This window comes from Mytilus galloprovincialis, chromosome 9 (genome assembly GCF_965363235.1).
Source record: "Mytilus galloprovincialis chromosome 9, xbMytGall1.hap1.1, whole genome shotgun sequence".
In the NCBI taxonomy this organism is placed as follows: Eukaryota; Metazoa; Mollusca; class Bivalvia; order Mytilida; family Mytilidae; genus Mytilus; species Mytilus galloprovincialis.
In genome coordinates, this window is record NC_134846.1 from 5,676,667 (window position 1) to 5,691,802 (window position 15,136).

The window sequence follows — 15,136 nt, forward strand, 5'->3', positions numbered from 1 at the left end:
GCAAGAAAATAAAAATGATCAAAAGACAGTAAACAAAATACAAGATAGAAAACTAAAGACGGAGCATCAAAAACCGGGGGTGCTATCATTTTCTCCAGAAGGGTAAGCATAATTATCCTGCTCCACATGTGACACTTGTCTTGTTGCTAATGTAAGTATAAGCCCGGTGATGAGTATAATTCAGAAGGTCACATTCAATGAAAAGAGGACAGCATCATGGTTACCACAATTGGAAGATAGCATGTCATCCTGAAGCATATATATACCATAAAGGTCAAACAACTCGTGAAGACGTCTGTAATCTTGAAGGGAGGATTTCAACTTCATCTCTTGGAACTTTTGGTTGATAAGCTTCCTTGTAAGCTATAACTATCTTTTTATTCTTTATTTCAAGTTCGACGGAACAGATGCGTTGAACATAGTCCCCAAACTTTGAATTATATTGAAGCTAGAGGATAATGCTTGATTCTTTTCATTCTTCCTAAGAAGCTTCTGTATGAAGTCAGCCTTTTATGAATAACGCAGCAAGTCTGCAAGAAGAGGACCACAGTTGGTTCCCATGGAAAAGCCGATTGTTTGTTGAAAAAACAGTCCCAAAACGTAACAAATAGTCCGTTTCTGTGTATGTTGGTGTTTGTTCTTGTAGAATTTCAGTGTTTTGTTGTTCCATTGGTTTCCTCTTATAGTTGATGTGTTTCCCTCGGGTTTTATTTGTGACCGGATTTGTTTTCTCTTAATCGATTTATGACTATCGAACAGCGGTATACTACTGTTGCCTTTATTTATCTTGATAGTGTCAGTTTCAGAGATTTTTTTTTCAAATTAGGATTTCTCCCTCCTAAAGACAAGATACAATGGTTTCTTTGATTTATTCAAGTGTTATGCATTAAAATACATGGTCTTTTAGTCAAAAGTGTAACGGAATACATGTTCTTTTAGTGAAAGATATTACAAATCTTATTTATCACAGATCATTGAGGTGGACATATTAAAGCCATTCAGAAAAATCAGCAAAATTAATCTCTCTTTATCTCATTACACAAGGATTCTTGTGACACACTCATAAAGCCTTTCATCTGTGTGTGTATCATGTATTTCTGCAAGTTCAGTTATAAAATTCTAAAAATGTGATTAAGGATTTTAAGAAGTAACTTGTTATTTCAAACTGGGAGCTGCTTTCTGCTTGTAAATAATAAACATGATTTATCGAAATTTGTAACAATATCTTACTTTCAGAACTGTACAATTTAAACAAACAGAATCCCACATTTCAGGAAGATTGTTGTATGGAATTCTTGCCAAGTGTTATTAGAAAGCCTTGAAAATTGGTATTTAATTGCTATGCACATGTCATAAAGGGTGAGAAATAACTGGTCAGCTCGGAGTCATAATTATGTTTCTGCGCAGGATATGTCTTCCTGCGGAACTTGTTAAGTAGCACTTATAAAATTATCCGGCTCACCTTGTGAACTAGCGCTTATAAAATCATCTGGCTCAGTGTTGCAGTCTAGTACAAAGTATAGGTCTTAATTCATATCTCATAATCATCTTCTCGTCCTAAATATGCATTTAAGTTGCTTCGCTCTTGACGTTAAAATATTTATGGTACCAATTTGAATGCTTCAGATTCTCATTTCGACTAAAAAAAAGTCCCTTTAGTGATGCTCGAGGCTAAAGAGTTTGAAACACTGAAACGTTACTATACAGACGTTGAATAACAAATCAAAATGGACCTAAAATATAAACAAATCCGCAAAATGAATACGAGTTTTTCATCACGAAGAGATATTTCGAAAACTGAATTTCCACACTTTTTCAAATACTATTATTCTTATTCTTTTCTATGGCAAGTAGGAGTACTGATACAATACCAGTATGATTGACAACCTCAACGATTTAAAATCAATTCCATTCAAGTGAGTGCCATCCAGCATCATCACCCTTTCTTTGTAAAAAGGGTGTGACAAGGGTCTTGCTTAGCCTATCGCGGATTCATCGTAGTTCATGGGATACCATTTTTTGTTGATTTCTTGGGTACAGGTTTACCAACAAAGTACCTATAATCTATAGGCTTGTATGTAGACTTTAACAAAACCACGAAATGAAATATCCACGAAAATACAATTATTTCCTCAATGATCCACGAATGGTAAAAAATTAAATGAATCCACAGTACTTTTCTTTACTGAAATGAGAATGTTTTATTTTAGATTACTATTTATGTGCCACTGTTTTAAAAGTTGGGGTAAGAAGTGGCTTTTATCCTTGCCGTCCCATAAAAAGCAGTCATGGAAAAGGCCCTTCGACATGTTTTTGTTTAAATGACATAGATTTTCCGATTATCTCCTTAAGGATGTTCGCTCCTCTGTTTCAAAATAATAAGCCCTGTAAAAGACTGTTATAGATTGATAGTATATAAATAACGGGACTAAAATGACAGAAAAAAGGACCGCGTCCTTGTTCTTGAGATACAATCAATTAAATTGGCGGGAAATGAATCTCTCTAGATTTTTCATGCATTTAACATTGGCACTTTTTTTCTGTCAAAAACTATGAAAAAAATAACAAGAATTTTATAAGATTTTCAAAAATGGCTTTTTAACTATATGTAAAAAATTATGAAATCAAAAGTATGGGTTAGCTGGCAAAATTATCATTGGTACTACATATATTAACCTAGAGGATTCAGGATATTTGACAAAAAGTTAAAAACAAGAGTAAAGAGTAGCAACCATCCTTAAATCTCTTCTATTATATAGAACATATAACTACAAATTGTTAAGATGAACAAAATTTTGATTGCACTTTTAAAAGGTCCTGTACAAACGAAAAAGTTACGCGAGGCTCAGGGGTAGGACGGTTGGTGTTTATAAAGATCTATGGAAATGTTCTGTTTTGTGCATTTACGATTGAGGTAAATCAAGAACTTTTTTGGATTCGAGCGTCACTGATGAGTCTTTTGTAGACGAAACGCGTGTCTGGCGTATATACAAAATTTAGTTCTGGTATCTATGATGAGTTTATTGCTAATGGTATATACCAATTTGTATGGTTTGTATCGGCTGAAACGGCGTAAACTATTTGTTATTAAGCTTTATATTTTAGAAGAAAGCAGCCATGAATGTTTCATAACTTGTATTCATATACCTTATGTTATGAAGTTTCTGTCCGTCACATAGATATAGGAAGATGTGGTATGAGTGCCCATGAGACAACTCTCTAACCATATTGTGCTTGAACTCATTTTCATGGTTCAGAGACTGCTTGAAAAAAAACCCACTATTTCACTAGTGAAATATCTACTTATTTTGAGAAATAGGATAACTGTATTTGGTTTATGGGTTCATTGAAACGTCTACATGTCCGCCAGGGAGGGTTCACCTGACCTCAACCTCGTTTCATGGATCAGTGATTAAGGTTTAAGTTAAGTGGTCAAGTCTGTATCTCAGATACTATAAGCAATAGGTCGACCATATTTGGTGTTAAAGTGTATGTGATACTTGCAGTAAAACCTTTATACTACATACTTTCAACATATATTCAATCATAAGTAAAGCAGTCTAGTATTGAGTGACGTCGCTCTCTAAAAGAATTAAATTAAAAAAAATGAAAATTGTATTTTAAAGTGTCTAACGGTAGCAAAAACAGGTAAATGTGTATTTTTAGACTTGATTACAAGAAAGGAGTCAACATAACCAACCGAGATCAATCGTCTAAAACAGTTTACTAATTAATTTGTTAAACACAAAGATTCACGGTGTTTCAGTTTTATTTTTATTTATGGTAGATCAAAATTCATCTAAGGTTCAAGAAATTAAGGACCTCCAATATTGAATTTGTGATGCTTGCATATTGTTGTACCATATTCGCTGAGCATATTCGCAACAGCAGATGCATGTTGCTTGTCTCCACACTGCTGGAACATTGAAGCACAGTTTTTCAGGCCGTCCACAAACCTGTAATTGAAAATCAAAAATTGCCAAGGGTTTCTACCGGAACATGTGCATTTAATCAGAGAATTCTCTGATTTGATTTTATTGGTTTGTCATGCAGCCATCTTTGTTTTTCATTTTCGTTTCGTTTCATTTCATCATGGCTGAAACTAAATTAAATCTCAGTACAATAAACGCGTGCTCCAAAAGGGATATGGTACTGTTTCAGATTATGAGGAATTCCTCTTTAGTTTAAACGTATAACCGTACTAAACATGTGCAAACTTCAGACGTGTATTATCGGTAGCGGCAGTTAATTTTAAACAAAACAACATAGAATGTTGCTATAATGAAAATGAAAAACTGCAAAAAACTGATCCTATGGTGTCTTTCATGACTGAAGATAAATATTCTGCCATAGAATATGTTTTTAATTTACAAATTAAAAAAATTGACAAACTGGTCAAATGTTGTATAAAAAGAATTGTTTAAATACAAATTTGATCGCCTATTGTTGATATAAAACGCTAATTGCCTGGAGTAAAACTTACCCACACGTATTTGGATCATAGCCTGTAAAGGAACCTTGTACACATTCCACGAACTTTGATCTGAACTCTGGTTCATTGTAGCATGGTGTTAAACCTTGAATGTCTGAAATGTTAACAGCATTATGTGTATAGGATAAACAGTTAATTGGCGATTAGTATCTAGTGGAAAATGATAATACACTCCTTTAATCAAAATTGACGAACTGCGTCGGTTTTCCATACCCCTTACTCACAGGATAACGATCAAAAGGATGACAAAACAATCCTACAAAAACATATATCATTCTAGTTCAGTCTGAGTCTTCCTTGTTCCTACATTGGCCACGTACTACAACAGACAAGCAGCAATCACCTGTAATTTAATATAGTCAACCAGAGAATTCGACAAAAGGAGACTGAGTGGATTGGCTTAAAGAGATGAATTTTTCTCTCTCTGATTGTCTTTAATCAGGACTCCATATGTATTCGGTATTTTCTCATTCTGAACTGATTTTAACTTTTCCACGCGGATGTCAATCTTATCTGTATTTTTAAACAGCGACTTGTTCCGACATTCTCAGCTTAAAAAATCGAAATCCATTCTGAATTAAATTTCCTTTTTGTTCACTGGAACCGTATCTAAAGACATGAAAACATAAATTTCAATACACAATAGTAGACAAACGTAAAATCAATGGATATAAAACACTAAATATCAATATTCAGTATTCAATTAGTAATATTTTAGAAAATAAAAGATACACTCATAATTATTTTCGACTTCAGTTTAAATTCTACTAGCCATAATTGTATACAAAATGTTACCAAAATCTGTGGCATCGCTCATTTACTGTACATTGACCGTAACATGAACATATAAATGTCATAGACTGTATACAAAGATCGTCGATGCCCTACAACAATACTAAAATAACTTAGAAAGACATTCCATTATAAAATCTTTAACAAATACAGTACAAAGTGTAAACACATATGTCAAGTTCTAAATAAGACGTTATGAATTACGGTAACGCTGACTACTACAGGTTTAGTCTTTTATCTAATGCAAATGATATCCAAACCTTTCTTATACTCAACACAAACAGCTCTTTCTATATCAGCCATCATTTCAGTTACAAAATCCATCACTTTACATTTGTCTGCCTTCTTACAAACGGATTGTTTTTTCAAATGTCTGCAATACAATATGAAACATCAACATAAAAGCTAAAGAATATGAGTAATGAAATAATTCTGGAAAATAACTTTTTCGCAGATACTTTATTTGGCGTTAAACCCGTTTTAGCCGACTTCGTGGCGATTTATTTTTTATGATTTTCTTAGTTCCTTGATGAATTTATAGGGATGATTCAAATTTTACACAATCGCAACGTTTTATATACCCTTTATTTTTCTACTCGGGGAAAATCTCGTTAATTAGTTGATTTACAGTAAGAATAATTTTCTACTATCATACTTATTTTGTTGAAAACTGTAATATTGCAGTGTTGATGTCTAGAGGTTAATGTTTTGTGTTGTTTGGACACGCTTTTCCATTTTCGGATACCGCTCATCTTCTTTAATGAATTGCTTCAAAATTAAAAAAAATAACGAGATGAGGTATGATTGCCAATGAGACAGCCATCCACCAAAATTTAAACAAAATGGATATAAGCAGTTATAAGCAACAGTACGGTCTTCAACAGTGAAAAAAACTCATAAAGTATAGTCGGCTATAAAAGGCCCGACATGAAAAATATGAAACAATTCAAAGTAGGAAACTAACGGCCTAACTTATTACAAAACAATTAACGAAAATCACGCTTTAATTGTTCTCTTTAATTTTAAATGGAATGCTTATAAAACATTATTTAAAGTGTAAAAATGCAGATTAGCTCTTTTGTCAATTACAGCAAAATGATTTGAGTGTGTAGGTAAAGGTAACATCTTTGGTAAGCTTGCTTGCTAGCTGAACCATGAAATCGTATTTAGCTAAGGTATCATCTTCCTTTGGGCGGGGTCAATTATTACAGTTTTGAATTAAAGTAGATAACCAATTAAAAGTAAGGACTGTATAAACATTGTGAAGCAAAGTTTATAAATATGTTTTCAATCTAAAGTCAAAATATAGTGTCAACTATAAGCTAAATCACAAGCATGTTGAAGGTGTGTTTGATTTGTCGATTTTATTTTAATCAAATCGATGCAATACCTTTTCTACAATATCATGTGTGAGAAGAACATCTCAAAGATTTGACCCGACTTAGTTTATTTTTACACCTTCTGTAGCACTCCCCCAAAATAAAATAAAAATGCACACCAAGACAATGATAATGATATCAATATTATATATATATATATATATATAAAATTTCCTTTTTATAGTTTAAATTGATTTTAAAAACCCCTCGACAAAAGTTCGACGTTGGTTACTGTTCAAATATCAGATAACTTTAAATATCTTATTATATATAAACATATATAAATATAAACATATATAATAAGATATTTTTTTAATCGATTAAATCATAATGTTATGTAGAACTAAACATGTACAACATCTAGCTATAATTGAACAGAGGTTATTGATTGAAATGCAATTGACAAATCAAACTCACATACAAACTGCAAACTTGTCTAACTTGCTGTTCCTCCTTTTGATTGGTTCCCTACTTAACAATTGAATCCGCCCAAAAGAAGGTAGTACCTTAGCTAATAATGATTTCATTGTTCAGATAGCAAGCAAGCCACACACAAGTCAGTGTGGTATAAACTTAAGTTACATTATGCAAGGACTGAAAATAAGTCATAAATTAAATAATCATTTTGATTGACAAAAAATAGCAATCATTTTCGTTAAGTAAGTTATATACATGTGTAAACTCAAACATGTCAAATATAGTCAAAGCTTTAAAACGAAAAACATAATGTGTAAACATTAGATAGTCTTTAATGTTGTATCTTTTATATTGAAACCAACCAGATTAAAATTCACGATATTCTGAATGGGAAAACGCTGATACCTTTATTTATTTCTACGGCTCAACATAATTTAAATACCGATTGTTTAATTTGTGACAAGTCAAAGAAATATACACATACTGGCATAGCTCGTCAACAGTTTCTGCATCGACATCCTTTAAAGTATCGCCATCATAAAAGAACTTTTCAACGTTAAGAAACCTGTAAGAACATTGGAACACTGGATAGCATTCTTTTGGAACACTCCAGGATGTACCTGCAACTATATGAAAACGTTTTGTTAGAAAATTAACTGTCTGTCATCACTGAGGTTGTGATTACAAACCCCCACGAGAGAGGTGCGCTCGACTCATATCTTCATATCTTAATTTACTGGGATTGTGAGTTTTCCTACCGAAGGTCGGTGGTACTCTCCGGGCACTCCGGCTTCCTCAATCTATAACAACTGAACGCCACAAAATAGCACACTAGTAATGAAACACTAACCAATCAATCAACCATGTAAGAACATTCTGTAACTTGTTAATGTAGGATTGTAATGATGTTTATAAATTATCTGATATTTGAACAGTAACCAACGTCGAACTTTTGTCGAGGGGTTTTTAAAAATCAATTTAAACTATAAAAAGGAAATTTTATAAACAGTTACCTTGATTTGTCTCTTGATACTGTAAATTCAGATTTTATTGCGTGCATTTATTATTGCGATTTTGCCATTTTAGACTTAAATGCGATTTAATTTTTACGATTTTGAGAAAAATCCTGTTAAATTCATATAAAATATTTCAAAATGCGAGTTTAAATTATTGCGTTTAGAACTCAGTCGCATTTTTCGCAATAATAAAAACCTCGCATTAATTTCTGAATTTACAGTAATCAAATTACGATATTAGAACATCGGTACTTATGTTGCCTTAATTTGTGTTGTCTAATGCTTTGAGTTACAATGTAAACACTCATCAAGCATAACAGTCTAACTATTTTTTATACTCGGGTATCGTCAACATACGACTCATCAGTGACATTCGAATCAAAATAGTTGGAACGCCTTATCAAAAACCAAGTTGTAAATCAAACTGAAAATTACATAAAGTTATGCCAATAATGACATATACCTGGTGTTAAAAAAATTTTGCATTACCAGGAATCTAACATTTTATAAACAGTAAACAGATATTCTGTGTCAACATTGAAGTGCGGACTTTTGGGCTGTTGAAACCCTCATGGATGCAACGTTCACCAGCCGTGTCATCGACCTAGTATAAAATCACCAACAGGCAAATAATCAGTACCTAGGACATTTGTATACTCTGTTACTAGTATTAGACAGTATAATTTTAGCGGTACTCTTGCTGCTTCATTATGAACTTAAGAGCATACAATACTTTCTTGTCAAGCGGGAACTTCGTCTTTAATCAAAAGGGATGGCAATATTCTAAAAAATATATAAACATAGACAACTGAACACCATCTTCAAGCGCAAGGAATCAACAGCCTATATATACATGTACATGTACTAACGAACCTTTGCAATTCAGTAAATCCCACGGTATACAGAGATACCTAGATTGATTGTTGTTGGTTTAATGTCTAGTGGCATATATTTCATGTTCAGGACGAACACAAGTCAGTTTCAATAAGTACAAAAGGTAGGTATTGTAAGGAAGGGGTAAAATGGAATAAAGAAATGGTTTTACTTGTGAATTATAGAGCGAAACAAATACTTTTACGACGAGAGATAACATTATTGACATAAATCAATTTTGCTTGGAAAAATATACGAAGAAACTGTCTTCTGAAATGGCAGCTACATTGAAATAGTTGCTTTAGTATTTCATGAATCTTCCAAAAATGTATAAAAAATAGAATGTTCCCATTCCAATCTTTAATTTGCATTATCGAAGAGCCTGCAATTTTTGTATTGTATTGTATTTATATATTAATATATTTATGATGAACTTACACAAAATTCTTCTGTAGATAAAAAAAATGTATCTGGTTATCTGTATATAAAATCGTTTTATGATGTATCTGGTTATCTGTTTATAAAATCGTTTTTTTTTCTCCATCAAGATAACAGTAGAACATGTTAAGTGAAATTTAAAAAATCTAAAATTTAAAGACTTGATGTTTTTTGTCTATTCATTAGAGAATTTACAAAACGAATGTATTATTCAAAGAAGTTAAAAGAAGATAATTTTTTAGTTAATGTTAAGAAACATTTATTAGATTGATGTTTTATTTATTAATATAATAGAATTGAAATTTATATGTATTCTTCACAAGGAGCTTGGACTTGTTGAAGACAATGTAACAAGCAACTGATGGAAATAAAGGAATTTTAAAATAAAAAAAGAATTTAAAGTTGATCTGTTCTAAATAACGGAAGAAACAAAATAAGATAAAAATATTGATAGGTTATGGAGCTCATTTTGGTGGGAACAGGCATATTGGGACTTTTACCTGATATTTGCATTGGTATTATTCTGGTCTAAAATCGAAAGAAAGGAATTCTTGAATCTGCTTAAATTTTGGTAAATGACCTTTCATGAGCTATTGAAGTCTAATGTGAAAATAAAATGGGTGTTATGGGGCAAAATATTTACCCTGTAACGTTGGGAAAAAAGAAACATCTGACACAAATTCCTAAACCTGACCTAAGTACATCCTTAATTCAAGTAATGCACCTTTTATTGGAGATGTTGCAGAACTGATGTATTTAGATACGTATACGTATCGAGGTATCCATATACATGATATACATGCGATATAGTTAAAATGAGTTTCTTTTATTCTGACCCGATGACTTAATCAATGTACATGTATTAATCAAATCAAAAAGTGGTATTTTTCATGTGTACTTGGTTTCTACTTATTCTTTATTTGTATACAAAACATTGAAGTACCGAAGAATGACATTTAAAGATATGAAACAGTTCATAATGTAACTTCTAGATTCGAGTGTATCTTACTACTTTTGAGTGGACGTTAACTACTAAAGAATAATCCTAAACGTGTGTAGTTAAAAATATATGCAGGTTTCCTTATGTATTAATAATTTAAGTAAGATTATTGAGAACAAGGTCATTTAGGCATTTTCACAAGAAAAATCTTGGCGAGATGTTAAATTATTCTCTTTTGCTATTCATAATTCACCCAGGTATGCAGGCGTAGGGCATTTCATATCTTGCAATTCGCTACGGTACATGTTTATGTTTGTTAAACAAGACGTGAGTATTTTGTTTTGCTTATTTATCCCTACATAGTTACTGTACTTTGACGAAATCCAGATAAAAAATTAAAATCGTTTTAATGAAAGACAAATTGTCACAAAACTACTGATTTTGGTAGGTTATATAATTTTTTATCTTAAAGATGCATATATAAAATTACGTTGAAATAAGTGTCCACATAAATGTAAGAGATTGTTCTGTTAAAAACATTTACCTGCATCTCTGCCCAAGCAACAGTATTCGTAAGAAAATCCTTAAAATTGGTAACAATCTTATCATGTTAAGAACGTCAGGTACACCATACTTATTCAAGCGAGTTTGGGTCACCTGTTTCGTCCTTTAAATTTATAATACAGGAACAAAGCTAAATGTTTATATACTAACATTAAATTGTTGTATTACTAGAAAACAATTTATATTGGTCAAGTGAAATATATTTGTAATGAGTCATCATAACATAGTAGGCGTGTTTGAATTTAAAAATAACGTTGTGCTAAATTGTTAAACGTCTTACTGGTCAATGCATTCAATAACATTTGACCAACTATTAAAATAAAATTAAGTCATACTAATTATCTTATTCATGAAAATGTACTTTCTATAGAAGCCGGATGTTCGTCCCTTCTTCCCTTTTTATGCCAAAAAACTTGACGAGTCTTTACGTTTGAATCTTTAAAAACAAATAACGTTTTGATGTGTTCAGTTACGTTTAGCCCTCAACTTCTGAACTTTCTTGTCAACCCTTTCACGGAATATTTTCATAAAGTTTTTAAGAATAGCAGATTTTTATTGAAATTTCCAAAATACGCCTTGACAAACAATAATACGTTGGGGGCCTCGGTTGGTCAAAGTTGTCCCCTACTTTCACCTGGAGATCAATCTTCTGATACCTCTCCGGTTTGTCTGTTTCCGCCGAGTGGTCCGGTGGTTCTCTCCGAGTACTTCGGCTTCCTCCACCACAACAACAGACTTCCCGGTGTCCTAGCACTCCCTTGTGTTGGGTGGGGATTGATTGTCCTTGTGAAAAATTGTCGTAGTTATACGTTAGTGACACATCTCCATTAATCCCGATAAGGAGTGTACATGGATGCCTCTGTACCCTCGCAGCTTTCGATGGGTTCTTCTGATAACGGAGGCATTTACCAGTACATACATACAATACAATAACTTTACGTATTACAAGGACATACACATATATTAAATGAAAAAAAAAAAACGTTTGCCTTTCCGAATACAACGTTCACGTACGGATCGTAATGAAACAATGCGAATACAATTAACGAAAACGTGTCATCTCTAAGTACATCCTTAAGTATTATTTTTATCACATATTGAGGAAAGATAGAAACAATGCGTAGTGATCTGACTAGATGTTCAATGTCGTCAAAGAGACTATTTTGAAGAAAAAAAAATGCTGACAATATAATATCATTTGTGATGAAATATCAACATTTAGAAAAAGAAAATTATTTGACTTACCCAAAGCAAGGCCGAACTGAAGGATTACCAAAACCAACATAGTCTTACTTGTTGAAACGAGTTTGATCTGAATATTTTATGCTGAATATGAAAATGCCATTTATTTATATAAGCACGACAAAGTTTAATAGTTATGAAGATAATTGACAAATTTTGATGTGTTAATTATATGATATTATTATCAAGTACAATATCTATGGAGGTGATTGCCAAATTTTGATGTGTTAGTTTGTGTTATGGTATGTATTAAACACGCTGTGATTTATCATAAATACCAGCACGTTTTATCCATTTAGTCTCATTTGTTTAAATACCAAAGTGTTTTTCTAATAAATGTAAACATGCTTGAGTATACTAATTACAAGGCATTTGATATACAAGTATGTTAATTTGTTTTGTCACGATTATCCTAAAATTATCAAAAATATTTATTATTTCTAAATGGGGTTTTTCATGGCTTGAAAATTCACTGCCAAAAAAAAAAAAACTCTTTATGCTTTGTATTGCTTGACATTTGTGGTTAGCAAGAATTTGATAGTCTTTCAACTTTTATGAATTGTAAATTGGTTAATTTAGGTCGATGTAAAAAAAGTTTGATGAAGTATTATGATTACACGAAAATCGTATGCAAAAATTATTTTTTCCCATTTTTTCTTCTTCTCTTATGATGTAAACGTTTATCAAAAACCAATCAACAGAACAGTTTAGGTTAAACAATAAACATACACCCAGGCAAAACATAGCAAAAGCTAAGATTGCAATATGATGTTTGCCAATTCGACCGTATACAATTGCTCCTGCTCTATTTAGAAAAATTTGATTTTGATTCTGCCTTCAAAAGTTTCTGTCACGAACTTATCCGATTAAATTTATTCCTGAAACAAGCGTTGGCTGCCATTAATACTTTGAACAGAAAATTAAAGAATGAAACTAGATATTTTACATGTTTAAATAAGAAATATTATAGAAAGATCCAATTGCTACCAGAATTTTACATAACACTTCTATGGTCTTCATTTAATTCAAGTCATTTGGATACGGGGTGAACAGAAAATCTAAATTTCGACTGATTTAAAAATGCAATTACATATTTCTAAAAAAAAAAAACCGTATAAGGCGGGTTGATTGAAGTTGGGGAGATTGTGCATTGTGTTTAGATATCATTGGATAATTGTACTTTTCGACAATAAAAACAACAATAGTTTACCGATATTAAAATTCCATCAATTGGTTTATGTATATAAAAAGTAAAATCACAAAAATACTGAACTTAAAGGAAAATCAATTCGGAAACTCTATAATCACATGGCAAAATCAAATAACAAAACGCATCAAAAACGAATGGGCAAGAACTGTCATATTACTGAGTTGGTAAAGGCATTTTCAAATGTAGAAAAAATATGAGGGGAATACAAAATAACGAAAATAATTACGTCATGACATACGACAACAACTGATGAGGAACCTGACTTTGGACAGGCACATGAAAATGTGGTCTGATTATACTAGGTTTTTGAAGATCCCAACCCTTACCTTTTATATATCGATCAGGAGATAAACAAAACGTACACATACAATTTAAAAACTCATTTAGATAAAACAAAATATCGTCTTAAACGTTGTACATTTATATGTTACATTTCAAATTTGGTTCCAGTACGATCCAGAAATGCAGAATACGTCTGTTTCATTAGTAACACAATGACACGCTAGGTTAATATCCAGCAAGATATTCTAAAGATATAAATACCCTTTTTAATAAACCATTTGATTATTTAAGGGGAAAGTTTGATAAGGCAACTTTTTTGAACCCGTTATTTGAAAATGAAAAAGTATTATGAATGGTCAGAATCTATTAAATAACACCTTTTAAATGTTCATAAGTCATACGAAATTAGTTTACAGATATAAATGTTAAATTTTGCCTTAAATATTTGTATTTGGTCTTCAAACTTCAAACTTCTTGCATACATATACTTGTTTTTTTTTCATGCAAAAATACGAAAAACTGCAAACTGGTCTCATATAAAAGCGAAAATTTATAAAAAAAATATTTTTTTTTATTAATAACATGCACATAGCTCAGGTCCTTGGTTTTCTTAATTGATATTTTTTTACCCTAATTATGTCGAGGATAATTATAGCTTACTAGATGCAGTATGGTTTTTGCTCATGTTTGAATCTGTGAGGTGACCCATAGTTGCTAACATATCTGTCAATAGATGGATAGTTGTCTCATTGGCAATCAGACCACTGACATCTTCTTATTCTATATACATCTGTTAACAAATGTGAGTTAGTTTGAGAAGGAAACCAAAATTTCCTTCTACTATAAAGTGACCTTGTCATTAGGGTCAACAGAAATCTCTTTGAGAACACAAATGATAATTAAATAAACAGAAATATCAGAAAAAATAAAAATATTTTAGAAAATCAGTAGTAAGTAACGTTACAATAAAGAACAGAAGAATGTCTATATTAATAAGATTTGAAAATGATCATAGTTAATTTTTTTAATTGAGAATAATTAAGAAATAATTCATTGGGGCTTGAATTTGTACTGATTTTACCGCGGGTTTACCATTTATGCTAAATACTTTACCTCGAGCGACAGCGATCTAGGGGTAAACTATCGACATAAACTAGCGTATTTGCTAAAATAAAATGCTTATATTCTTACGTTATCGTTGAAAGACGTCGGGTAGCTCATTCATAAAAAAAATCCACATGACGTGGGAGTGTAATCGTAACAGACCAAACAATATATTCATATTTTACCACGGGTGTGTACTCAAAGCGTTTGAAGAACGTCATTTTATAATTCCAATTTTAAGCTTATAATTTCTTCTTAATTATCAGAAGATTCAATTTCATTAATATGATTTAAAGATTTAGAAATTTTCCTTTTTCAAATTGGAAAAGTACATTAAATATACAAAAACTAAAACATTATGATGGCTATTTTTTTTTTTTAGAAAGT

The 15,136-nt window shown here is 31.6% G+C and overlaps 1 protein-coding gene across 1 annotated transcript; it reads right to left on the reverse strand.

Moving 5' to 3' along the window:
- Positions 1-3,760: 3,760 nt before the first annotated feature.
- On the reverse strand, positions 3,761-12,279 carry LOC143044306 (uncharacterized). Its single transcript, XM_076216258.1, has 5 exons — positions 12,157-12,279; positions 7,565-7,706; positions 5,545-5,657; positions 4,484-4,586; positions 3,761-3,956 (listed from the first exon to the last, which is right to left on the reverse strand). The coding sequence occupies exons 1-5, from the start codon at positions 12,194-12,196 to the stop codon at positions 3,815-3,817; spliced, it is 540 nt and encodes a 179-aa protein (XP_076072373.1). The 5' UTR covers positions 12,197-12,279; the 3' UTR covers positions 3,761-3,814.
- Between the last annotated feature and the right edge of the window lie 2,857 nt (positions 12,280-15,136).